The sequence below is a fragment of the Megascapheus bottae genome, chromosome X (genome assembly GCF_031878675.1).
Source record: "Megascapheus bottae isolate mThoBot1 chromosome X, mThoBot2.hap1, whole genome shotgun sequence".
Classification (NCBI taxonomy): Eukaryota; Metazoa; Chordata; class Mammalia; order Rodentia; family Geomyidae; genus Megascapheus; species Megascapheus bottae.
In genome coordinates, this window is record NC_143547.1 from 18,793,064 (window position 1) to 18,819,896 (window position 26,833).

At 42.1% G+C, this 26,833-nt stretch overlaps 2 protein-coding genes across 2 annotated transcripts; both read left to right on the forward strand.

Moving 5' to 3' along the window:
* The first annotated feature begins 3,706 nt into the window (after nt 1-3,706).
* Nucleotides 3,707-6,446, forward strand: LOC150040540 (melanoma-associated antigen 11-like). Its single transcript, XM_090326395.1, has 3 exons — nt 3,707-3,803; nt 4,482-4,571; nt 5,451-6,446. The coding sequence occupies exon 3, from the start codon at nt 5,511-5,513 to the stop codon at nt 6,393-6,395; it is 885 nt and encodes a 294-aa protein (XP_090182521.1). The 5' UTR covers nt 3,707-3,803; nt 4,482-4,571; nt 5,451-5,510; the 3' UTR covers nt 6,396-6,446.
* Nucleotides 6,447-21,885: 15,439 nt separating this feature from the next.
* Nucleotides 21,886-24,188, forward strand: LOC150040541 (melanoma-associated antigen 11-like). The gene is made up of 2 exons (XM_090325783.1): nt 21,886-21,974; nt 23,108-24,188. The coding sequence occupies exon 2, from the start codon at nt 23,172-23,174 to the stop codon at nt 24,069-24,071; it is 900 nt and encodes a 299-aa protein (XP_090181909.1). The 5' UTR covers nt 21,886-21,974; nt 23,108-23,171; the 3' UTR covers nt 24,072-24,188.
* The last annotated feature ends 2,645 nt before the right edge of the window (nt 24,189-26,833 follow it).

Genomic DNA, 26,833 nt, shown 5'->3' on the forward strand with positions numbered 1-26,833 from the left:
GCTTTCGTGTATTGCACCTGTACAGTTGTTCAGTTATCAGTAGTCACATGGAAAATAGTGGGATCACAGGTGATTTTACTTGTGTATCAAATGAAAGGAGAAGATCCTCATCTTACAAGATAAGAAGATAGTATTGCAACTGGAGATGCAGAAAAATGACTGTTGTTTGACAAAGGGTGGCTTTTTTCTGCTTCCCTGTCCATAATCCTCTTTAAATGAGAGTGGGTAGCTCAGAATTCAAACATATTTATCATATAGTAGGTACCTGAGAACAGATTTTCAAGGAAAATCGTGTCTTTCCATAAATCTCACAAGAGCCATGAATTTGGTGGCTCATATCTGTAATCCTAGATACTAAGGAGGCTGAGATTTGAGGATCATAGTAAAAAGCTGACACAGCAACTAAATATAAGAGACTTTAATCTACCATTAACCATCAAAAAGCCAGAAAGTAGAGTTTTGGCTTAAGTGATAGGGTCCTAGCCTTGAGCAAAATAAGCCAAGTAGGGCACTAGGTAGGAATTCAAGCTCTAGTGTTGGCACATTAAAAAAAGGAAAGAAATCCTACCCCCACACCCAATCAAGAAAAACTCCCCATGTTAATGTAGTTGAACCTCAAGACAGAAGACCTCAGACTGGAGAGTACTAACAAATGTAAATTTCAGTTCATGGCCCTAGGAATAATCCTTTTTTCCCCTCAAAATCCATTCAAATATTAGGCATTATGCACATTTTTAGCTGGCAGTAATTTTAATACACAGCTTCTAATTTTGCTAAGCATAATTAAAAGTTTTCACTGTAATGATAACAATTCATTTGTGCTTGTTGCACAAATATCTAAAAATATGAATATATTTCTGGGTATTTCAATAACTCCTGCTCTGAGAACACTAAAACCGTGAATCCAGTTTATAATATTTTAAAGATGATGATATGGTTTTCCCATGCAGATGCCCTATATAAATGTCTCATAATCAATTAAAATCCATATTTAAGCCGGGCACAGTGGCTTACACCTGTAATCCTAGCTACTCAGGAGACTGACATATGAGAATTGCAGTTCAAAGCCAGCCTGGGCACTATACAATGTGAGACTCTTATCTCCAATTAATCACTAGAAAATGGGAAGTGGGGCAGTAGCCTTGTGCTGAAGAGCTCAGGGACAGTGCCCAGGCCCAGAGTTCAAGCCCCATGACCCACAAAAAAGATGCATATTTAACTGTGTTCCTGTCTTTTACCCTTTAATACATAATAGAAAGAGATGTAGGATGTTCCCATGATAGCACATAGAACTTCATCCCTGGACTCTGAGAGACACAGTCTTGTTCTGAGGGACTTGACAGTGATAGGCCCGGTCCTTGTGAGATCTTGGGGTGAACAGAAGAAATCTGACTCACAGTTGGAGGGTCCCCAGATAACCTGTGTACAAACCCATTGTGACTTCTGCACAATGAGGAGGGGGGTAGTCAGGAAAGTACCTCCTTCTGTGCTCGGCAACCCTGACAGTAACAATCTTCCCTGAAGTCTGCAAGTCCAGCAAGTAGAGAGCTCAGAACTCTGTGAGTGGTTAAAGTAAGACTCAATGGGACAAGTTTGATCTGTACTTCTGCACCTAGGTCTGCAGCTAAGAAGCATATTTTGTTCAGAGGCTGACTGAAATCTCTGAATTCCAACTTGTCACTTAAAGAACAGTGGGATTCTCAGAGTGTGATAACGTATTCTGCATGGGAAGGATCTCGGGCTCTCTATGGGGCAGTAAGGGTAAGTAAAAAGAAGCCTCACCACCAGTAAATGTCTCCCATATAATCCATCGGCACCACAGCCCTAGCCCTGCACCAGGAAATCATGGCACTGCGAACACTGTCCTGACATCTGTGGGAGAGGCCCCAGCTCTACAAGTGCCCACTCTTTGGGTACTGGGAGACTCTTATCTTTGATTAATTAATTAATTAAACAAACAAACAAACAAATAAATACAGTAGTGAGTTGTGATTCAAGCGTTGGAGTGCTAGCTTTGAAATAAAAGCTGAGTGACAGTTCTCAGTTCCAGAGTTCAAGCCCCAGGACCAGGGGAAAAAAATAAAAAATAAAATACTCTCCCTATATGTTGAAGTACATAAAATCTGGTTGAATCCAAGTTGCTATTTCCAATTCATCATCATGGATTCACTAATCAGCTAGTGCCCCTCCTCTACTAATCTCTTCTACTTTATTTTTAGTGTTTTGTGGTTTGGGGGCTGAAATTCTTACAGTTGCTAGGCAGGCACTCTCAATTTAGCTACTCCAAACTCATTTCTTTTGTTAGCATTCAAACAAGATCTATTTGTTTATTCATACTTAACAATATTCACATTAGCCATTTGATTATTTAACAAAAGGTCTCCTAAACTTTTAGGCCAAGTACGCTTCAAATTCTGATCCTCCAGATCTCAGGTTCTTCAAGAGGTAGGAATTTAGACATCAGGGACTAAATCCAACTCCTCAAACATACCTTCAATACGAAGGAAACTTGCTTGTCATAGGTTTAGGGAGAATGTTATTTTTTTCTTTTTTTATCAGCTGTGGGGGTTTAACTCAGGGCATGGGCACTGTCCCTGATTTCTTTCACTCAAGAATAGTGCTCTACCACTTTGAGCCAAAATGCCACTTCTAGATTTTTCTGTGTCCAGTTGGAGATATAGTCTCACAGACTTTCCTGCCTGGGTTGGCTTTGAACATCAGTCCTCTGATCTCAGAGGCCTGAGTAGCTAGGATGCCAGGTCAGAGTAGCCTGGCTTAGTGTAGAATTATATTGAGGGATTTAAACATCAAATGGTACATGTAGAAGATGTATCTAAAAGGTGAACTATCAAGTTGCAAAGCTGTCAACCCAATGTAAGTCCTTCCACCAATCCAGTCCTTGCCAGCCTCCCCTTCAGAATCCTGTGATCATGGAGACAGATTTGAACACTAAACTTGAAGATGAGAGGCAATGTGTCTAAGCCAGATCCAGGAGTGAGAAATTGATTGGCAAAAGATCACGTTCAGGTAGAGAATCATGAAAGAAAGTGTCAATGTTTTCATACTCTCAGTCCTGAACCCTGAGAAGTTTCAGGTCAGTTGAGCACTCCTCCACAATTTATGCATAATTTAATGCTAACCAACCCACATAACCTTAAGTTTTCCCTTTTTGTACTGTGAGAATAACAGCCTTAGTCTAGAGGCCTTGGATATAAAAGATCTTTGGATATCTGATGGAGAGCAGAGAACACTTTAACCTAGTTGGCAGATCCCTAAAAATGTATACTCACACGTTTCATCAGCCTTGCTCCTGAGGACCACTCTGAAAGTAAATCTGCCTTGCCTTCGCTTCCTTCTACCATGTGGGACACTGAGAATCTTTGTCTGAAGATATTTGAGTGGGGAGGACAGGACAATAAAGGGCCTATGTGAATGGTTAACTCAATAGTTGTGGTATGTGTCTGGGACATTAACTTCCATTATGGAACGATAAAGGAAATGAGGGCTTTGGTTGGTCAGGGCCAAGTAATAAGAAAATGACCTTAAACTTCAGCTTAAGGGAGACACAGAGGGAGTCTGCCCCTGCTGTCAGTCCAGGGAGGCCCGTGCTTTCTGATGAGGGTAGTGATGTCATACTTAGCTTTCTAGGTCATAGAGAAGTAGGGTTAAGGTAGACCGATAATACTAAATTTCACAAACTGATCATCCAGATGCTGACTGAGGTTTCAAGATGCAAACTTAGGAGATTCCTGGAGAAGCAAGAAGACCCACTTACACTGTGATCGTGTGGAAGCCCAGATAAGGTGATCAAAAAATTGAATCTTTACTTTTGAATCTAAGGGACAGGGTAAGTCTTGTAAAGAGTCAAGGTGAGATGTCAGGAAACACCAAGGATATTGTTCTTCTTTCAGACTGAGTTCTGGTCTTCCTCCAAGTCTCTGGGAGGTGAGTGGTATCATGAGAGGTATAGGGCTTCTGCCTGGATTCACGGGGAGGGCTGAGGTAGAAATGCATGGATTATTGTAGGTCAGATCAGTTAGACATCTACTTGCTCATCATCCTGGGGAGGCCCAGGACTTCAAGCCTAGATTCAGGGAACCTCACTTTAGACTCTGAGGCTCGTTTCTGTGAGGAGTGAAACTTGGACTGAGGAGTGTGTCCTCTGCCCAGCAGAGCTCTTAGACTAGACCAACAGCACCCTTTCAAGCTATAAACTTACATTTTAAACTCAGGGTGGCTCCAGTCAGCATTGTGAGGAAGAAATGGCATCAGTGGTTTCTCGGGATGGGAATGAGGATAAGGAAAATGGTAGTCCAGGCTTGCAAGATCAACAGAGGGAAAAGGGAAAAATATGAAGAATGATTATGAATAGTTTGAGACCCCAAATAAAAAAAAATCCCTGGATCCTATTCCTTCTGTCAGCCTTGAGAAATCTCTGCTGGGATGTTCACATGAAATGTGTGTACACTTCTGTTTCACAGGATCCAAGAAGCTGAAGCCTCAGCCTGAGGGAATTCAGTGGAACAACGTGGCAAGCTCGAGGGAGTGTCCACAATTAATGTGGAGCTAAGGTGAGGACAGGGATAACATCCCCATTCATACACAAGAGACTTCACTGCCATCCTTCCTTACTTTACCTGTGAGGAGACACAGACATCCTAGCTGCTTTCATTTTACCTTCAGTGCTTAGTTTTTCACAGAAAAATTTGGCTCTAGGATTGTGGCCACAGGTGCTCATAGGGAAAGTTCCCAAGCTGGCATTGAACAAGGAGAACACTGAGCCAGTCCTCCACCCATATGGCCTGTACTGTACGGGGTCATCTTGGCTGTTGTCCCTGGTAACGTGTGATGACCTCTCATTATCTTTTGTTGCATTATAAAGCCCTGGGCAGCAGTTGTCACAGCTTGTCCCAGACCAGCAGGGAGTAGTCCAGTAGGGAGCTTTAGGGGCCTAGAGTGAGTTCAGTAGAGGCTGCCTGTTACAGTGCATTGAGGAAGTACAGTCTACCTCACTTTTATTGTCAAGCCTAGAGGTCCCGTGTTGTCTTTGCATGCTAGAGGCCAAGGGAAAATTAGATCTGCCTTCTGTATATACTCTAGGGCCCAGGAGGTGAAGTCTTGGCCTGAAGTAGTGACTTCCTGTAATCCAGCAGACAGTTCTCTGCTAGGATCAGAAGTTAAAATTGAGGTGCATATGCTGAATTGGTACCATGGTTACCATTCCCCCCACCACACAGAACTCCAAATTACTCAACACTCACACCCAGTCAGCACAATAGGGACTCAGACTCACTCAGTGCCTTGTGACTTGTTGAGTTGTTCCCACACACTTAAGCTACAGGCAACAGACAGGAATGTTTGTGGCCCTGAAGCACCAAAGAGAAGTCCTAAGTAAGCTGCCAGGAGGAACATTGTCTGCTGAAACTACATGCCTGTTTTCTCTCCCACAGCTCTAGGAATCTTCATTGAGCTGCAATCCACAATCTTACTTCTTCTATGGAAAGAAAGCCATGATGCCTTATAGTCAAAGGACCCATCCCTCTAAATGTAAGCGAGTCCCTCAGGCCCAAAGAGAGGAAGTAGGCCTGGTGGGTGAGCAGATCCTCCAGCTTGAGGAGGCATCCACTTCTGTGCTCCTCCCTACTATAAAGGAGATGTCCCTACATGAGGTAGTTAAGGAGGATAATGAGGAAGATCAGGAATCCTGCAATCAGCCAAGGGAAGATTTGCATCCACAGGATGATGAGGCATTGCAGATGGAGCTGCAGAAAGAGGCACTATCATTGATACCATTTCTGCTATATAAATACTGGAGAAGCAAATTAGTTTCTGACAATGACATATGGAAGCACATCAGTCTAGGTTACCGACATCACTTCCCTGTCATCTTAGACAAAGCTTCCCTGTTTATGCAGGTTCTCTATGGTATTGATATTAAGGAGGTAGACCCCATTCACCATACACGTGTGCTTGCTATATCAGCAGGCATCACTTATGATGGCATTCTGAGTGATGTGGTGGGCATGCCCAAGACAGGACTGCTGATAATAGTGCTCTGCATCATCATTATGGAAGGCAATTATGCCACAGAAGAAGCCATTTGGCATGGGCTTAAAAAGATGGAAGTTTACCCTGACAGGGTGCACTTTCTTTATGGAGACCCCAAGAAACTGCTTATGGGAGATTTTTTGTGGGAGCAATACTTGGCATGTCGAAAGGTACCTGGCAGTGATCCCATTCTCTACGAGTTCATGTGGGGCCCAAGAGCTTATGAAGAAACAACAAAAATGAAAGTCCTACAACACTGGGCCAAGTTCTGCAAAGTTGACCCTAGATCCTTTGGGTCATTCTATGAAGAAGCTTTACTAGTTGAACGGGGACTGCTTCTTTTTTAGAAGAGTGACTAATTTTAAAAACCAGTTGGAAATCTGTTTCGTATTAACATCCCTGTGGAATTGCAATTTCCTTGGAAATGAATTACAATACAGAGATGCTCACTGTTAATCCTTGTCTTACCCATTTTCTGTGTAACATCAAAACATACATAACTGACTTTATTATCATTGGCTGTGAGGGTTGTACAGGAAATTACATTTTAAAGAGAAGTCCTACCACTTAATGACCAGTTCCTTCTTCCAATTTTTATTTTAGAATTTACCCTTGGTTATAAATTAACACACAACTTCCTATAACTTTAAGCAAAAGCCATTCCAAAAAATATAGATGGAAATGAACTCCAGGAAATGGGAAAAAAAGAGGCTTTTTTCTTTCTTTGTTGCTGTTTTTGATTTATTTTCCTCTTGAGTACCTACCTTTGGGAGGGTGTGGGATAGATACAGAGAGGACAAAGGGTCAAGAAATGCAGCAAGGGAACTCATACTAGACACTGTGTTGAGACCTTAAAACTTGTGGGGGGCCGGGAGTTTTGCCTAGTGGTAGAGTGCTTGCCTAGCATGCACAAAGACCCGGGTTCCATTCCTCGGTACCACATACATAGAACAAAGCCAGAAGTGGTGCTGAGGCTCAAGTGGTAGAGCTCTAGCCTTGAGAAAGTCCAAGGACAGTGCTCAGGCCCTGAGCTCAAGCCCAGGATTGGTAAAAAAAAAACAAAATACAAAAAACAAAAAAACAAATAACTTGTAGATGGGACCCAGAAGGAAAAACTGGGAGTGAGTGAGTGAGTGAGTGAGTGAGTGGCATTTTCCAAAAAAATCCAAAAACAAGCAAACAAACAAAAAAACCCTCTTTTTCTGACTTATATGTGTAAGCCTTCCATATATCACCTTCACAAAGACAGTATTCTGGATGCCAGTGGTTCATGTCTGTAATCCTAATTAGGGGGCTGAGATCTGAGGATGGAAGTTGAACCCAGCCCCATCTAGAAAGTGTGAGACTCATATCTTCAATTAACCACCAAAACCCCAAACTAGAGCTGCAAGTATAAAAGCTCAGGGTCAATGCCTAGGGCCCTGAGTTCAAGGCCAGGCCCAGTATACACAAAAAATAAGTTAAGCCCTGTGTCGATGGCTCACACCTATAATCCTAGTTATACAGGAGGCTAAAATCTGAGGATCATGGTTCAAAGCCAGCCTGGGTAGGAAAGTCCATGAGACACTTATCTCCAATGAACCACCAGAAAACCAGAAGCGGTGCTGTGGCTTGAGTGACAGAGCATTAGCCTTAAGCTGAAGAGCTCAGGGACAGTGCCCATGCTCAGAGTTCAAGCCCCACAATCGATAAAAATCATAATTATATAACTTGTTATATAGTTTGAAGAAAATATGAGGCTTGTGTGAAAGAAAATAAATTGGGAATGACCAATACTACATTTTTTCTCTTACTTGCAGGACCTTCTCCAACACCAACAAAACAAAAATGGAAAAAAAGCGAAAATAGGGACTTTCTTGGATTAGGGCAGCAAGTGGAAGGAAAGTGATGGCTAAATGACAGGGTGATATTTGAATATTACAGAAGGATAATCCATGAATATATGACAATAGAATAATTAAGCTCAATTTAAAAGAAATGTCAAAACTAAGAATATTGATTTGAAAGGGAAGTAACTGGCAGAGAGAAAAGGAACTGGTCTTTGACTCAAATTCTAGGATTTATCATTCACAGATTTTTTTTTTCAAATCAATTTGCAAAGTCAATTTCCAGTGGGGGAATTTTATGAAGTATATTTTTATTTCCTGAGCTGCATGTCCTTTGACATGTCCAGGAGAAGAAAGACATAAGCAACATCCCAATGTGGAATGGATCAAATACCATTAGAAATGGCTGCCTCTGCCATTCACTACAGTTCTAAGAGAGATTAGAGGTTTAGTAGACTGGGCTCTGCCTTAGATGAGCAGAGAAGTGCTTATCATATAGGAAGAAAAGGAGCAGTACAAAAACTGACTCTTCCAGGACCTCGAATTGATGGGGTACAAATTTGTTCCTACTTTTAGACTCATGAATATTCTCTGACTGGTCCCTGTGTATCCAGGGACTTCAAGCAAATATGAATTCCAAGATCACTTTTACCAGAAGCAGTGGCTGAGGGAGTGATGCCTGACCACATACCCAGGTATAAACACAGGTTCAGATAGATCGCATGAAGTCTGTCATTAGGAGACAATATTCCTCCTCTTATAATCTTCCACATGGATCACAACAATGAGTCTGGATTTTCCTTTTCAAGTCCCCTAGACCAAAGCTGTTTTAATCAGTATCTCTTGAGGCTGAAGGAAGACATGATTAGGCCATAAGTGTGTTCCATTCACTGGATGATCCCAGATACATTACTCAACACCTGAGTGCAGATGAAATAACTGAGAACCATCTATCTGTATTCCAGGGCTCCTCTGCTCATACTTCAGAGCCTTCTCTTAATTATATTCCTCCTCAGATGGATCAAATCCTTCCCCTTCAACTACCTCAAACCAAGACTGTGACCCCCCAAGATCCTCAGGACCAGTCCAGCTCCATTCTTGCTGTAACCCTTGAAAGTGTCAATGTAGGGTGACTAGACAGCTGATTCCTGACTTCCGCATATGGGCTTGGTAGAAAGAGCCCCGGTTCAACATAATAAGGGTAAGATCCCATAAGGAGGCCAGGTGAGATGTGGAGCATGACTGAGGCCCCCAGAACCAAGAATACTTCCAGGATGTCTTATTATTCATCATACTTTACACAGAGATTTACAAAGGTCATGTGAAGCTAGAATCATGCCAAGAGTCAAGACAAAGACTCAAGGAGACATAAAGGTACAGAGATATAACACTTTAAGATCATTAGAAGAACATTTCCATACTCCCATCAGCCATGGAAACTAAAGGACAGAGTGGTCTGATTGAAGACACCTTCGTACCGGCAGTTAGAACATATGTCAAAGAGTATGGAGACTTGATCTGAAGAGAGTGGTTTGTCTACAGTTGAATCCTTTGTGAGGTTCTATGATATTCCCAATGCTTGAAAGAATAAATAAAATGAATGAAACCACACTTGGGATTGGAGGCATGGCTCAGTTGTCAGAGTATCAGTCCACGAGTGAAAGTCTTGAGTATTGAGTCCAAGTCCTATTTTTAGACCTAGGAAAAATATATCTACAACATGTGATCTGGGGAATATGCTACTATCAGGGTTGTTCTAGGCAGTACTTGTAGGGAAAGGAACACCTATGATTCCTGCTTAGGGTTAAGGTGAGTGTCACAGAGATGGTGGCCTTTGCTTAGAAGATTAAATCAGCAGATCAATAGAAAAGTATTCAGGCCCCTTGACAAGTCACTATGCATACTTTGAGAATGTTGGGAAAAAGTGCCCTTAAGAAAAACCTGTTCTTATTTTTTTTGTTGCTGTTTGGTTTTGATTTTTTTGATTATTTTTTGTCAGTCATGGAGCTTGAACTCTGGGACTGGGTGCTATCCCTTAGTTCTTCAGCTCAAGATTTTAGCTCTCCCCCTGGAGCCACAGCCCCACTTCTGGTTCTCTAGTGGTTAATTGGAGATAAGAGTCTCATAGACTTCAGTGCCTGAGATGGCTTTGAACCTTGATCCTCAGATCTCAACCTCTTGAGTAGCTAGGATTATAGGTATGAGCCACCGGCTAAAAACCTGCTTTTGGATATCCACTGAATAATATCTTTCTATTTCCCAGTTCCCAGGAGGGTGACTAAAATATTCCAACTGGCATCTAAGTTTTTGTCCTGTATTTGGAGATACGTGTGTGTGCATGCACACACACAGACACATACATACATACACAGAGAGAGAGAGAGAGACAGAGAGAGAGAGAGAGAGAGAGAGAGAGAGAGAGCACTTTGTCCTTTGTCCTCACAGATTGCTTTGTCAGTCACAACTTTGTTCTGAGATCTGCAATTATGCACAACAGAGATAGTACTAGTCTGCCAGTGCTAGAGGTGAGACTGTGGGTTTCAGGAGAGTAAAGCCTTCTTCATGAAAGAGATTCTCCAAATATGCATCTATATCTCAATTATCAGACCTGCCACAGGGACATTTTGTAAGATGAACATCTTCATGCCCCCAAACCTCTTCCTTCAGCATCAGTGGATTTTGGGAGTAAGAGACTTGCTTTGAGGAAGAAGCCTACAGAAAATGACTCTATTTCCAATCAATGACAGGATCCTAAAAGAGGAGAGAAATCTCTCAAGTCTGATTATTCCCGTGTTTACCTTAGCTAGCCCAATGACTGGCCCAATGTGCATTCCCTTACTTTTGGCCTTCGGTCAAAAAGAAGACAATTTTCATTGGAAAGGATATAGACTGAATCTTTAGGGAAAGATATCTGAGCCTCCAAGATAAAGAATATGCTGGGTACTGGTGACTCAGACCTGTAATCCTAACTACTTAGGAAGCTGTTATCTGAGAATGTAGGTTTAACATCAACCTTGGCAGAAAAGTCTGTGAGACTCTTATCTAAAATTAACTACCAAACAACTACTGGAAGTTGAGGTATGGACCAAAGTGGTAGATACCTAGCCTTGAGTAATAAAGCTCAAGGATAGTGCTCAAGCCCTGAGTTCAAACTCAGAATGGATTAAAAAAATACATCATGGACCACAAAATCCATCCCTGGTATATTCCTGGGGGAGGCCTTATGCTATGTGACCAGAGGATTGATGCCTGACATCTAGTGAGCCATGTGCCTCTACCTGCATTACATTATGCTGAGAGCTTTATTCTGAGGTCTGCAGGGCATTGAGCAGTGAGGCCTCAGCTCTGCCAGTGGTGGTGGTGAGATTCTGAGGGTGAACAGCGGACACTTTCCTTAGATAGAAGGTCTTGAAATAATCCAGCACAACCTCTGCTACAGTTGATTGGCTCTGTCCTTTATCTCCCCCTTCCCTGTCTTCAAATTGCCTTATTCATTTCTGCCTCACAGAAAAGGGCCAATCATTGGTTAATGTTTTTGGAAAAAGAGTCCAAGTCTCTGAGACGTGTCTCTCAGACAGGTTGGAGGAGGGATTGGACAGCAAAAGCTGTTTGAGAGGCTCCATAAGTAAACTAACTGAATCTCTATTGTCAGTCCTGCCCATAGAGACACAGAGATACCTATCCTCCATTCAGCATCAGTGGCTGATGAGAGTAAAGGCTTGATCTGAAAAGAACAGAATAAAGAGATCTGGGGGAGGAGGTCAGAGACTACTTCAAATCAATGGTAGTACCCAAAATGAGGCTGGCGACAATCAAACTCCTCATGTCCTTCTGTTTATCCTTGATCATCCAAATCTGGGGACTTTCTTCCATGGTCTCTTAACTTTTTCTGTTGTAAAGTGAGGAACCCTCCTCACCCAAGCACCCAGGGCTAGGCCCCCTCAAAAGTCCTTCCCATGGTATGAGAAACCTAGGAAGCCTTTATGGATTGGCCTCCCCTTACTTCCTCTTCTGGTGTCACACAGAAATAAGGCTTTGGCTTAAGGATAGTGTCCTTGCATCATCCCACAATAATTTCTTGTCCTCGTATTCATCAAAGTGAGAACCCAGCAGGACTCATGCCTACATGCCCACATCTTGTCTAGTCAGAGATCATCTTTTCCTGCTTCAGTTATCCTTGAATCTCACATCCTTGTGTTCTCAGATACAGAAGACACAGGCCAAGTGACTGGACAGAGAAAAGTTTTCCCCAGGAAGATCCAGCTGTGTACCCATCTATCAGAGAAACATCTGGACTCACCTAATCAGGGGAACACCTTACCTCTTTACCAAGCCCTCATTTCCTCACAAGGTAGCCTGGAAAGAATAACCTTAGTCTGAGTTGGTATGAAACAATAGGTCCAGGTGTCTGAAAGTTTGAAATTCTATCTGAATCTGGACTGAAGGACAATTTCTCCCAATAACCGAAAAGACTTTGGGCGTCCCTACATTATAGCTCTGAACATGTAGATGTCTAGTTGGAACTTCCTCTCTTTTGCCTCAGGAGTCTCTGTAGGCTGGGAGGGGAGGGGAATTAGGGGTTGGGGATAATAGAATTATTGTGAAATGAATAGAGGAAGAAGCTGAAGCTTCATGAGAGGTTGAACTGATACTTGAACATGAGCGTAGGAATTCCCACTGGAAATATTAAGCCCTGGAATAATGCAGTTGCATGCAGCAAGTCAGCCTTGCTGAGAGAATCTAATCAGAGAAACCACCTATCCCCGAGTCTTGTAGGACCAACCTTGGTTTATCAAGTGAGAGGCCTGGGCTCTGTAAGGGATGAGCCTATGGAGAAAAGAATGCTCTACCCGATAAGGTCTCCAAAAGAGCTCATGTTCTCAACGGTGTATATCTATGCAACTAGTCAGGAGAATGCATTTAACTTACAGGACTCTGACTATCAGAGCTTTACTCTGAGTTCTGCACAATCACTGAATGGAAAGGGTTCTATTCTGCCAATCATGGTGAAAAGATGCCGAAGTCACACACAGGAAACTCCCCATCCAGTCTTGAATCTAGTTACATCTGTACTATATTTACTTTCCCGGGGTCATCAGTGCAGGCAAGTTTACCTACTTCTCCCCTGTCTCTTTTCAGTACAGAGGTACCTAGGAGTCACATACTATGTTTCTTTGATCCTTTCATGGGGAAGGCCTGGTCTCTGAGAGGAGATGGAGAAGAAGAGAATGAGCAGTGTCTTGTGCTTAAATGCAGGAACTGCAGAAAATCTATCAGTTGCACTTATCCCCCCCCAAGTTTATTCTGTTCAAGAGAATATTCCCAGGCTTCCTGTGCACAATTAATTTCCATAATTTTACCCTTAACACCTAGGCTTGTGTTCTGGTTCATAGAAAGGACAGGTAAAGGATCTAAAACATATCAACATGAGATCTTGGGTTGAATACAGGCAGTTTACTCAAGGTATAATGGCTTCTAACATTCCAGGTGCCATCCTCAGTTGGTGTACAAATATCTTTCCATGGTTGCCATACTCAGAAGTAGAAGTTGGTAGACTGGAGTATTGATTCCTCTCCGTATATGAACTCTGGTCTAGAGATGATAGCAGGAATGTAGATAAAATTTTAGTGTATCATCTACCTGAGCATGGGGCTTGTTATGCTCACACTCTAGAATTCACCCTTACCATGAACTCTCATAAAATCTAGGTCTCACTCGAGCAAGAACCTGAGACCCAAAGGGTAGTGCTCAACTTCTCTGATACTGAAGAAGGGTTTGGGATCTAGAGAAGGTGACTTATGGTTGCAACCTACTTAGGAGGCTGAGATCAGGAGAATCACCATTGGAGGACAGCCTAGGCAACTCAAACAATAAAAACTTGAGTGCTGCAGTATGTCCTGTCATTCAAGATTACATGTAATTCATAATTAAGAGGGTTAAGATCCAAGGATTCCTGGGCAAAATCTAGATATATTTTGAAATCTCACCAAAGCAAAAATGGCAGAATTGTCTAGAGTGGTAGAGTGACACCACAGTAACCACAAACCCCTTTGTCCAAAATGAAAAATGAAGTAGATTGGAGAGAGAGGAGGAGGGTTGCTCACTACTACATGCAATTCGATGCAACTATATGTGGGGATGACCTTGGGCTCAGGAATGGCATCCTGGATTCAGCTGGATTATATCTGGGACAAGTGTCTGGAGAGGCACTTCCTGTCCCCACCAGCCTGTGTTTACCTCCACTGCTCACAGTCCTGGGGCCTCTCTCCTTCTCACACCTGCAAATCCTAGAACAAAGATCTCACTGCCATTGATTCCTGGGACATAAAGTGTAATCTCCCGATTAGATATCCACATGTGAGAGATGAGAGAAAGATTACATCAAGATTACTGAAGGTCTTTCTCACGGAGGTGGGGAAATTTTGCCTCTGCAAAGGCCCATTGGATATTTATAATACCATTCATGCCCCATCTCAAATCCTCAATAATGGTAAATGTGCTGTGAAAGCATATGTGTCTGTCTCCTCGTGAACCAAATGATTTTATGGGCCTTATGTGGCCAGCCTCCCACACATTTCCCCACCTCTGAGAGGAGGAGAAGGTATGATTCTTCTCACCAAACAAATTTCTCACCTCAACCGCTTAGAGTGCTTGGAAATAAGCCTTCCAAGTACCACACAACACAAAGATCTGACATCTAGGTCCCCTAAGCAAATGGGAAATGTAGGATAGTCTTGACATTCAACTGAGTAGCAGCTTGTCTGGATTGCAGCCTGTCTGGTTGACAAGAAGGCTGCTTCAAGATCATTATGAGACCTTCCACTTGAGGGCAGTGTTTACTCTGTCTATATTCTGCTCAAACCTGGACCTTTCAGAAAGCACAGCCCTCTCCCATCCTAGGACCTAAATAATCCATCTGCAACCTGCTTCTAGTATTGCATGCTGAGAAATCTGACAGGTAAATATATCTACCACCTCCCACTTACCCACCAGAAAAGAAAAATGCCCAAAGTGGAGCTGTGCCAAGTTATAGAGCATACACCTTGATCAATAAAAGCTCAGGGACAGTGCCTAGGACATGAATTCAAGCCCCAGGACCAGTGGTAAAAAAAATGAGCAGACATCCCATCCCTAGGTGGACAGTACTGAAATAATTCATTACCCTATTGTTGTTATTCCCCTGGGCTAGAGATTGTCAGGCCAGACCATCAAACCATCCTTTCATTACCCTGTTATTCCCTTAAGACACTGGGAATGGCATCCCTAATCTAAAGTCCATGGAAGAGAGGAGCCTGGTCACTTAAGAGTCCCAGGTATCAGCCAGGATAGACAGAGGAAATATTGCCCCCAGATGAAAGGCCCACAAACAATTCCAAAGCACCCCTGCTGTTAGCTATTCACTAGCAGCTTTCCTTCTAGTCAGGTTATTGGCCTTATATTAGGGTGAATTAGAGAAAATAAAGCATGGGATATAGCAACTAGGGGTTTAGATATAAACATTGAGTTAATGAGTAGCTTGAGTAAAAGCACATAAATACTATGTTTTCTTTAAGCCTGTACCTCCTCCTAAACTGCAATATTTGGTAAAAAGGGAAAAAAATGAAAAGCAAGTTTCTTCCTTTGGTCCTATATACTTGCTCCAATAATTAGTATGCTCTGGAAACAGAACAAACACATCTTCAAAAATTAATATGGGAGGCCAGGAGGTTAGCCTAGTGGTAGAGTGCTTGCCTAGCATGAACGAAGACCTGGGTTCGATTCCTTGGTACCATATGCATAGAAAAAAAGCTGGAAGTGGTGCTGAGGCTCAAGTGGTAGAGCTCTTGCCTTGAGAAAGTCCAAGGACAGGGCTCAGGCCCTGAGCTCAAGCCCAGGACTGGCAAAAAAAATTAATATGGGAAAATGTCTCTTCTGGGCACAAAACATGTTGTTCTCCTCTCTTTTTTTAATAGAGGGGTTACAGTTATTTTTGCCATATAGAAGGAGCATTACTTTATACACATTGATAACCCTTCTCATGTTTTTGGTCCCATTTCCCTTCCCCCACCCCCTCCGCTAATTTTTTGTAGCCGTTTTCTTTTATATTTCAAATAAACAAATAAGTATATATACAATATACCAGATTACAAGGTAAGATACTGTAACAATATGAGAATAACCAAGGGACAATAAAAGAGATGAGAAATAACATAGTACATTAAGAACAACGCTCTTGTTTCCATATCCTGGAGGTCCTTTCATTTAGTCTCATCTTGCATGGCCTTTTGTATCTAGGTATTGAGCTATTGTAATCCTCTGCTAGGAGAGTCCAAGGTTTGTACTAATTATTACAAGTGAGGAAAACCATGGAGCTTATGTTCCTTCACTTAATATAATTTTTTCCAAGTCTTTCCATTTCCTTACAAATGGTGCAGTGTTGTTCTTTCTGATGGCAGCATAGAAATAAATACCACATCTTGCTGATCCAATCATCAAGTGAGGGGCAGCTGGGTTGGTTCCATATCTTTGCTATGGTAAATAGTGCTGCAATGAACATTGTTGTGCAGTGGATTTAGTATGTCCTTGTTTCTGGACGATCTGGTAAATGCCAAGTAGTGGAATTGCTGGGTCATAGTGGAATTCTATGTTTAGTCTTTTGAGGAATTGCCATACTGTTTTCCATAGTGGTTGAATGAGTTTGCACTCCCACCAACAGTGTAGTAGTGATCCCTCCTGGCCACATCCCCACCAGCATCTGTTGTTATTAGATTTTTTGATAAAGGCCATTCTAATTTGAGGTGCTTTTCTTTTATGGCCAGAAGTGGTGCTATGGCTCAAGTGGTAGAGCTCTAGCCTTGAAAACGTCCAAGGACAGTGCTCAGGCCCTGAGCTCAAGCCCAGGACTGGCAAAAAAAACAGATTACAATTTTATTATATAACCAACCTAGAGGTCTATAGCTGCCTAAACTATAGAAGTTAACAATTTTAGACTGGTATTATCACTCTCTCTCTCCTTTTATGCACTCACAGATAAATCTAACCCATCATTGAACATAGTTTTATGATCAAAATCCCACAATCCAATCTTCACTCTGGACCTACAGTATAATTGATCACATACATATACAGTCTTTGTCAACAAAAATTAACTGTAGATCATGCATTATAAGAATTGAAGAAGGAACAAAGAACCAGAGATAGAAAAATAGTATGAAAGTCAAAAAGGGAAATAAGAAAAGAGTAATGTAGGAGTGTAAGAATAATACAGTAATGAAGGAAATGGATAGAGTGAGGAAAACTGACCTAAAATGATAGAAAGGGAAAATAATTGAATACAAAATTTAGAAAAAAGATAAAAGTTATAAAAGAATAAAAAGAATATATAAAGAGGAAAGTATATATGAGTGAGATCAATTATAAAAAGAAAAAAAAAGCAGGACACCTCAAAATTGTTTGTTCTTAAACAAGAAACATTAAGAACCAACAGATTAAAAAGCAAGGGACTGTATCAATAAAAATATAATTTGTAACAAGTCTGTACACAATGCTGTCACTACTTTTCTAGGAATGAGCACAATGACAGAAGGAATGAGAAAAAGAAGAAAAGAATAGAATTAAAAATAATATTATTTAAAAAAAGAGGGGAAAAAGGGGATGGAGGTAACATGGCAGAAAAAAAGAAAAAATGAATAAATAAAAATGTAAATGAAAAACGTAGTAAAATTTGGAAAAATTATGGTTAGAAAAAAAAAAGGTATTCTTCAGTTCCCCCACCCAGGGCGGGGGTGGGGAAGAAACTTGTGTCTCCATTTTAAGAAGCCTTTTGTCTTCGATGGTTTTTCCTATCAGTTTGCTTGATTGGGCAGAAGTTCTGCCTTACATATTTGGTTTAGGGACTCTGTGACAGTTCACCCAGGTTAATTTACTGGCAGGACGATGAGCTTTATGTGTTCCAGAGGACACATAAAGCTGTTTTTCTGTAGCTTGAGTTTTAGCCATTTCACCAGTGGGTGGAGCCACAGGCTATGTTTACCAGGAGAGCCGCCCCGCCCCAAACAACTACATCCACTTCCTCTAGGGTACAAAAGAGGAAGTCCGGCCAAGCTGACTCTGGGAAAAATCTTTGCCTTTTTGAGAGATGGCTCTGTCATTGCCACTTCTCTGGCTCTGGTTGGTATGCCAGGGTCTTTTCCAGTAGTCAAGGTGGCACTGCTTTTGGCTGGTTGGGGAGGGGCTACCTTCCCAATGCCATTCTGTGAGCAGAAGTGAAAATATTTTTAGTGGTACTCACAATTCCCTCCGTTGTCTGAGTCCGTGAAGCTGGCAGGTCCTCGCCTAGGCTAGGTGACAGGCTTGCAGCTCAGTTCAGGCTCTGTCTTTAGTGAAGCACTGTCTGTTGGAGTTCCAGAAGGAGGCTGGGTCTCCTTGGCTGCTCCTTTGGGGAGCGGTTGGCGCTGGGCTCCAAACTTTCATCTTGAGCTGGCTGCCTGAATTTTTCCTCTCTGACTGAGCTCTCTGTGGTGCTAAAGCTTATTTAGAATTGATTTTTAGGTATAAACTTTCCACTACGCTGTTAAAACTGATATCTTGGTGAGAGCTCAGAAAGTCTCACCCTGTACCACTACCATCTTCCTTCGAAAAAAACCACAAAACATGTTTAAAGGAGACAATTTATTGTGCTTGGATACTCTCCTTGGTGGAGTGTGGAATGTAATCCTTCCTTTACTTGGGAGGACTCCCAAACAGTTTAATGAACAGACCAACCTCAAAATCTCTGGCCAAATTAACAAGACCATGTAGCATGATGAATGACAAAATGGGGCAAGGAGTGTGGCCTAGTGATAAAATGCCGGCCTATCATGCATGAAGCCCTACATTTGATTCCTTGGTACTACCTACACAGAAAAAGGCAGAAGTGATGCTGTAGCTCAAGTGGTAATATAATTCTAGCTAATCATGAGATTGAGATCTGAGGATCCTATTATAAAGCCAGGCTAAGCAGATAAATCTAAGAGATATTAACCTCCCATTAAACATAAAAAAGCCAGAAATTGAAATTGTGGGTTAGGTGAGAGAGCGCCAGCCTTGAGCAAAATAAGTCAAGTGAGGTCACCAGGCATGACTTCAAGTCACAGTAGTGGCACATTAAAATGGAAAGATCCAGGTAAGGTGGTTCACATCTGTAACCCTAGCTACTCAGGAGGCTGAGATCTGAGGATTAAGGTTCAAAGCCAGCCTTAGCACTAACGTCCATGAGACTCTTATCTCCAATTAACTTCCAGAAACCAGAAGTGGTGCTGTGGCTGAAGGGATAAGGCTGTGGCTTTGAGCTGAAGAGCTAAGGGACAGAGCCCAGGCCCAGAGTTCAAGTCCCATTACTGACCAAAAAAACAAAAAGAAAAAAAATGAAAGAATTTCCCCTCCACCCCCAACCTAGAGTAGAAAATGTTTTATTCAATAAGTCCATCTGAGGATCTATTGTATAACAGTTTCTGGGAGAACTCACAGTAATCCACCTACATTTTGTGTTTCCCTTCCTGAGTTCAAAGGGACACTGCTCTCCACTTAGCACATGAGATGTTTCCTGATATTTGAAAGCCATTATGAATTTCCATGCTTCCTAATTTCTTTAAATTTTAAACATGGCTGTTATTCTCAAGCCATGGTCATTGAGTCACCTAATCAGTTGTGTGTCTCTCCTCCATGTACCTCTTCTATTTTATTTTTAATGCTTTGTGTGTTTTGAGCTCAATCCCTTATATTTGTTAGACAAGCACTATTTCACTGCAGCCACTCCAAACTTTTTCTTTAGCTAGCTTTCACACAGGCTCTATTAGATTTTGCCTGTGAAGGCCTGGACTTCAGCCTTCATTATACTTTCCACATGTTTTTGTTGAGGCATGCTCTCACAGTCACCATTTCATTGTTTGACAAAAAGACTCCCAAAATTTTAGCTAAGGTGTATCTCAAATTCTGATGCTCCCATTTTTAGGCTTCTCAACCATACCATCTATATAAGGAAATGTGCTAGTCATAGTTTTAGTCTGATATTTTTTTTTCAGTTATGGGGCTTGAACTCAGGGCTGGGCACTGACTCTGAACTCTTTCCCTTGGGGATAGCGCTTTAACACATTGAGCCAGTGTCAGTTCCAGCTTTTGCTGTGATTCACTGGAGATAAGAATCTCAAAGACATTTCTGCCTGGGCTGGCTTTGAACAGCAATCCTCAGATCTCAGCCTCTGAGTAGCTAGGATTACAGGTCTGAATAGCTGGCATCTGGTTTAGTGTGAAATTCTTAGGAGGGATTCTGATTCTGAAAGATTTATGCAGGAGGGTTGTCAAGAAGGTGAATAGAGGAAATCCTACTATCAAGTACAAAGCTGTGAGTCAATGCCAGCCATTGCCCCAACATTCCACCCCTCCCCCAGCCTCTCTTTCAGAATTCTGTAACCATGGAGACAGATTGGAACAGTAAACTCAGAGAGGAGAGGCAGTTTGTCTAGTCCGGATCGAGGAGAGAGAAATTGATCGACAAAAGCCCTGATTCAGGTAGAGAATCATAAAATAAGTAAACAGTGTCCCTGTTTTGTCACTTTGAACCCTGAATCTTGGAGAGTGGCAAGACAGTTGAACACACTCCTACATTTTATGCAGTTTAATTGAATCCTAACCAACCTACTCAACCTTAAGTTTTCCTTGAGGCACTATGAGAATAATAACCTTAGTGTAGGGACCTTGGAGATGAGAGGTATTTGAATATCTGAGGCAGGAGCAGAGAAAAATTTAAAATACTTGGTGGACCCTGTAAAAATGTTTACTCACCCTAGTTCTCAGCTGTGCTCCTGAGGGGCCTCGGTAAGGTGAAGAGTCTACCTTTCCTTCACTCCCTCCTGAGAAAATATTGTCTGAAATCATTGGTGTGGAGAGGGCAGGGATGTTTAGGCCCTACGTGAATAGTTAACATACTCGTAGGGGACACAGGGCTGGGACGTGAGCTGGAAACAGTGAAAAAGGAAATGAGAGCCTTCCTTGGTCAGGGCCAAGAATGTTAAGGAAACAATCTGAGGCTCCAGGTAAAGGGAAACACAAAGGAAGTCTGTCCCTGCTGTCATTCCAGGGAGGCCCTGCACTTTTTGATCACAGTAGTGATGTCATAGTTACCTTTCTATATCATAGAGTTAGGGATTAGATAGATAAATTCTGAATTTCACAGACTGATCATCTAGGTGCTGACTGAGTTCTCAAGATGCAGACTCAGGAGCAACTGAGATTGCCATAGAAACAATAAGACTCACTCATGCAGTGACCCTGTGCAGGCCCCAGATCAGGTGATCAAACAACCAAGTCTTCTGAATCTAAGGTGTAGGGTAAATCCTGTAGAGAGTCAAGGTGAGATGTTAGGAAACCAAGGATGGGTAACTTTGCCCTTCTTTTCAGACTGAGTTCTGGTCTTCCTCCAAGTCTCTTGGAGGTGAGTGGTATCATGAGAGGTGTGGGGCTTCTGCCTGGATTCAGGGGGAGGGCTGAGGTAGAAATGTAGAGATCCTTGCAGGTCAGATCTGAGGTAGACCTCCACTCATCATCCTGGAAGGCTCAGGACAGCATGCCTAGATGCAGGGCACCTCACTTTAGCTTCTAAGTCTTGTTTCTAAAAAGAGTGGAACTGGTTATGAGGAGTGTATCTTATACCCAGCAGAGCTCTTAGAGTAGACCAACAGCGCCTTTTCAAGATGCAGAGACACTACTTGCATTTTAAGCTCAGGGTGGCTCCAGTCAGCACTGTGAGGAAGAAATGGCACCAGTGGTTTCTCAGGATATGATGGGGGTGGGGTGAGGAAATGGTAGTCTTGTCCTACAAACTGGACCTGGAGATTAACAGAGGGAAAAGCCCCAGATTTGGTAAAGAGTGATTATGAATACCTTGAGGGTTCACACAACAGAAAAGTCCTGGATTCCACCCCCCCCCCGTCAGCCTTGAAAAATCTGTGATGCAATGTTCACATGAACTGTATATATACTTCTGTCTCCCAGAAACCACGAAGCTGAGTCCTCTGAGCGAGGGAATTCAGTGGAACAACGTGATCAGCAAGAGGGAATGTCAAGAATGTGTCTGGAGTAAAGGTGAGGACAGGGATAACATCCCCACTCATACATATGGGACTTCAGTAACAATCTTTCCTTATTTAACCTATGAGAAAACCTAGAAAGAATAGGTGCCTTTATCTCCCCTTAAATCTTTAGATTTTTGCACAGAAATATGATCTGGTTTGGGATGGTGGCCTCAGGTTCTCAGAGGGAACTTTCACAACCTGGCTTTTTTCTTTTTCTTTCTTTTTTTAAATCTTTGATTTTTAACATTTTATTTCAATATATAGAGGGGTTACATTTATATCTGCCAGATAGAAGGTGCATTATTTCTCACACATTGATACCCCTTCTCATATTTTTGTCCCCATTCTCTTCCCCCCAGCCGTCCCTTATCTTTTCCCCTCCTATTTCAAGTAAACAAATAAAGATATATATATATATATAAAATATACTAGGTCACAAAGTCAGATACTGTAACAATATGAAATTAACCAAAGGGCAACACAAGAGAAAAGAAAAAAGAACATAGTACATTAAGAACAATAGTCACTCATAATTAAGCTCTTATTTCCATGTCCTTGAGGCCTTATGTATCCAGGGTTTGAGCTATTGCAATATTCTGCTAACAACCTGGCATTTTTTCAAGGTCAAGACTGAGATAGCCCTCACTCATACTGCATTTGGTTACCTTTGTTTTTACCCCTGGTCACATGTGAGGAACTTTCATTGCCAGACCTGTGAGTGTGCCCCAGGACAGTAGAAAGTAGTCCAGACATCTCCAGGGGAACTTTGAGGGCCCAGGAGGTGAAGTTCTTGGCCTGGATTACTCCCTGTAATCCAGCAGACAGTTCTCTGCTAGGGCCAGAAGTTAAAATTGAGGCGCATATGCTAAATTGGTACCATGGTTTCCATTCATCCCACCACACAGAACTCCACATTACTCAACACTACACACTCAGTCTGCACCCTAGAGACTCAGACTCGCTCAGTACCATGTGACTTGTTGAGTTGTTCCCATGCTCTTAGGCTACAGGCAACAGACACAAGAGAGAGACAGCAACCTATAGAAGCTTAAAGCTCCAAAGAGAATACCAGTAGGAATTCGTAAGTAAGCTGCCAGGAGGAACATTCTCAGCTGAAAGTATGTCCCTGCTTTCTCTCTACAGGCATAAGAGTCGACATAAGTGAGCTGCTCTCCCCCCCTGTTACTCGTTATCCACAAGGATAGCCATGATACCTTTTTCAAATCCCTCTGAGCTTGAGCAAGGCCATCAGGCCCAAAGTGAGGCCGCAGGCCTGGTGGGTGAGCAGGTCCTCCAGGCTGATGAAGAGGCCATAGTTATGGCCTTGGCCATGCTCCCTAACCCAATGGAAGTGATAGAATTTCTCCTAGATGAGTTAGTTAGGAAGAGGAATGAGGCAGATCATGAATCTAATGATCAGAGAAGGGAAAATCCATGCCTCTATGATATGGATATATTGCAAATAGATCTGCGGAGAGAGGCACTAACATTGGTCCCATACCTGATATATAAGTATTGGACGAGCCAGCTAGTTACTGAGGTGGATATTGTAAATCACATCATGAGAGCTCACTGGCAATATTTCCCGATTATCTTAGACAAAGCTTCTATATGCTTGCAACTACTTTTTGGCATTGAAATGAAGGAGGTGGACCCTATTATCCACACCTATGCGCTCACTACAGCGGCAGGAATCACCTATGATGGTATTAGGAGCCATGTCCAGGGCATGCCCAAGACAGGCTTGCTGATAATTATTCTTTGCATCGTCTTTACGGAAGGTGGCTGTGCCACAGAGGAAGCCATCTGGCAGGTGCTGAGTGAGATTGAAGTGTATCCTGACAAGGAACACTTCATTTATGGAAACCCCAGGAGGCTTCTCATGGAAGATTTTGTGGGGGAGCAATACTTAGAATATCAACAGGTACCCGGCAGTGATCCCATTATCTACCAGTTTATGTGGGGATCACGGGCCTATGAAGAAACCACAAAAATGAGAGTCTTGAAACACTGGGCTAGTTTCAGCAAAATTGATCCTCGGGCCTTCGGATCACTCTATGAAGAAGCTTTGCAAGAAGAACAGAGAGCTCCTGCAGTAGAAGAGTGACTCTTCCTAATTTTAAAAACAGTTAAGAAATCAGTTCCATACTACTAACACAATGGAATAGGGATTTCTTTGCAAATGGTCTCTGTAACATGAAAAATTAAATACATTGTCCTTTAATTTGACTGGCTATGTGTGCATTTTCAGGAAATTATAATGCTAAGTCACTAAGCTCCATGACTGATTTCTTCTGCAATCCTTTAGTTTAGCATCTATACATGGCAATATCTTTTATTAGCACACAATTTGGTAGGGTTTTTAGCTATAGCACTACCAAGAAAATACAGATTGAAATGAACTCCAGGAAACAGAGACAAGAGTGTCTTTTCTTTCCTGCTGATTTTGTTCCTTTGTTTATCTGTCTTTGGGTGGGCAATGCTGGCTCAGAAAGGATGGGACAAAGGGAGAACAAATGCAGCAGTGGTACTGACTGGACACAAAGTGGAAGTTGACATTTTATGTTGAACTTTACAACTTGTGGGTGGGGATCTGAGGGAAAACTGGGAGAAAGTAAGGGAAGGGGTGACACTTGCCAAAAATAAAACTATTCTTTTTCTGACTTATGTAACTATACTCTGTTTATCACCTTTACAATAATAATGCATAAAACAATCTTTGAAAATCACATCTCAAATTAACTACCAAAAATTTGAGAGTAGAGATGCAAGTACAAAAGTGAGGGATAGTGCACAGGCCCTGATTTCAAGTCTAGGACTGGCACACACAGAAATATGAAGTTGAGCAGGACGCGGTGACTCATGCCTGTGATCCTAGCTACTCAGGAGGTTGAGATCTGAGGATTGCGGCTCAAAACCAGCCCAGGCACTAAAGACCATGAGACTCTTATCTCCAGTTAATCACTAGAAAATAGGAAGTAGGACTGTGGCTCAAGGGGTAGGGCAGTAGCCTTGAGCTGAAGTGTTCAGGCACAGTGTCCAGGCCCAGAGTTCAAGCCCCATCACCCACAAAAAAATGAAGTTATTTAAATTGTAGAAAAATAGAAAAAACTTGTGTGAAAGAAGCCAAATTGAGAATGACCAATATTACATGTTTTTCCTCTATAAGTGTCTTCTCCACAACCAATAAAACACAAAAGGAAAAAAGCTAAATGGAAAATGGGAACTCTCTTGGTTGAGGGCAACCAGTGGCAAGGGATGACTAAATGACAGGGTGATATTTGAGTATTATATGAAGGCAATACATGAATATATGAAAACAGATCAACTTAGCCCAGTTTAAAAGAAAGGTAAAAACTAAGAACAGTGATTTGAATGGGGAAGCATGTGGCAGAGAGAAAAGGATCTGGTCTTTGACTCACATTCTATGATCTGTCATTCTAGGAGATCCTTCAGAATCAGAGTTGTGAAGTGACTTCCAATGGGGGAACTTTCTCCTGAATTTTAGTTCACTTTAGTTTCCTGTACTCCTGCGCTGTATATAACATGATACATCCAGGAGAAGAAAGACAGGAACAACATTCCAATGTGGAAAGGGCTGGGATCAAATACCATTAGAGATGACTGCCTCCATCATTCACTACAGCTTCTCAGCAATCAAGAGCATAACCCACTTCTTGGACTTAGCAGAGGAAGGGATCAGACAGACTCTGCTGCTACTCAAGTTGATGCTTAGAAAGGGACTGAGATGACTGTATGGGGTTAGGCCTGCTCTTGCAGTGAGCCTTGAGAGGCACTGGGAAAGAAGGCCAGACATCTACTTTATGACTTCTATATCAGATTCTAAGAGAGATTAGGGGTTTAGAACACTGGGTCCTGCCTCAGCAGAGCATAGAAGAGCTTATCATACATGAAGTAAAGGAGCAGTAACAAAACAGACTGTTCCAGGACTCAGAACTGATTGGGTACAATCTTGTTCCTGCTTTCAGATTCATGAATATCCTGTAACTGGTTCTTGCCTATCTGAGGAACTCAAACAAATATAGACTCTGTGGAGACTTCAAATAATATAATCTTTTAGAAAGACTAGGTCACAGCCCAACAAAATTTGTAGCAGGAAATGAGTACATTCAAGAATGGCAAACAACAGAAGAGGTGTAGAGAAATGAATGAGGGACTTGTGAGGAGTGGAAGGATCCACTGTATATATGACAAAATTAAGAAAAGTGGGGTAATGGGGTGGCTTGAGAGAGGTCTGTGAGAGCACTGGATGGGTGACACTGATCAAGATGCATTGTATTCATACACTGTTATATGACACATGCTTTACACAAATATGGATAATTTCAAACATCAATTTAACAAAATTAGGTGATCAGCTGTTGGTGCCTTATGCCTGTAATCCTAGCTGCTTAGGAGGCTGAGGACAGAGGATGGCACTTTGAAGCAAGCCCAGGCAAGAAAGTTCAAAAGACTGTTATCTCTAGTACACTATCCACCCCCTCCAATAAATCCAGAAATGGAGCTGCAGCTCAAGTATTTGAATACTCTCCTTAAGCAAAAGAAGCTCAATAAGGCCCTGAGTTCAAGACACCACACACACACACACAAACACACACACACACACACACACACACACACACACACAGTTGGAAGGTGTAGGTGGAAAATGGGTTCAGTCACATTAGGTCTATGGGTGGTCAGATGGAAAGCACTCATAGAGCTGGGTATTTCTGATTCTTAGACCTACAAGTGTTGAAACAAGGCTCTCAGTTTCTTCTCTCCTAGGGGAATAAAGGGCTTTTCTCCTGTTTGGAAACATGCATGTGAAGGATGGGAAAAGTGTAGCTAGACTACTATCAGGCCCTT

Bases quoted from the DNA above. Each gene is read 5' to 3' on its own strand.
- LOC150040540 (XM_090326395.1), top strand. From the start codon at position 5,511: ATGATGCCTTATAGTCAAAGGACCCATCCCTCTAAATGTAAGCGAGTC.
- LOC150040541 (XM_090325783.1), top strand. From the start codon at position 23,172: ATGATACCTTTTTCAAATCCCTCTGAGCTTGAGCAAGGCCATCAGGCC.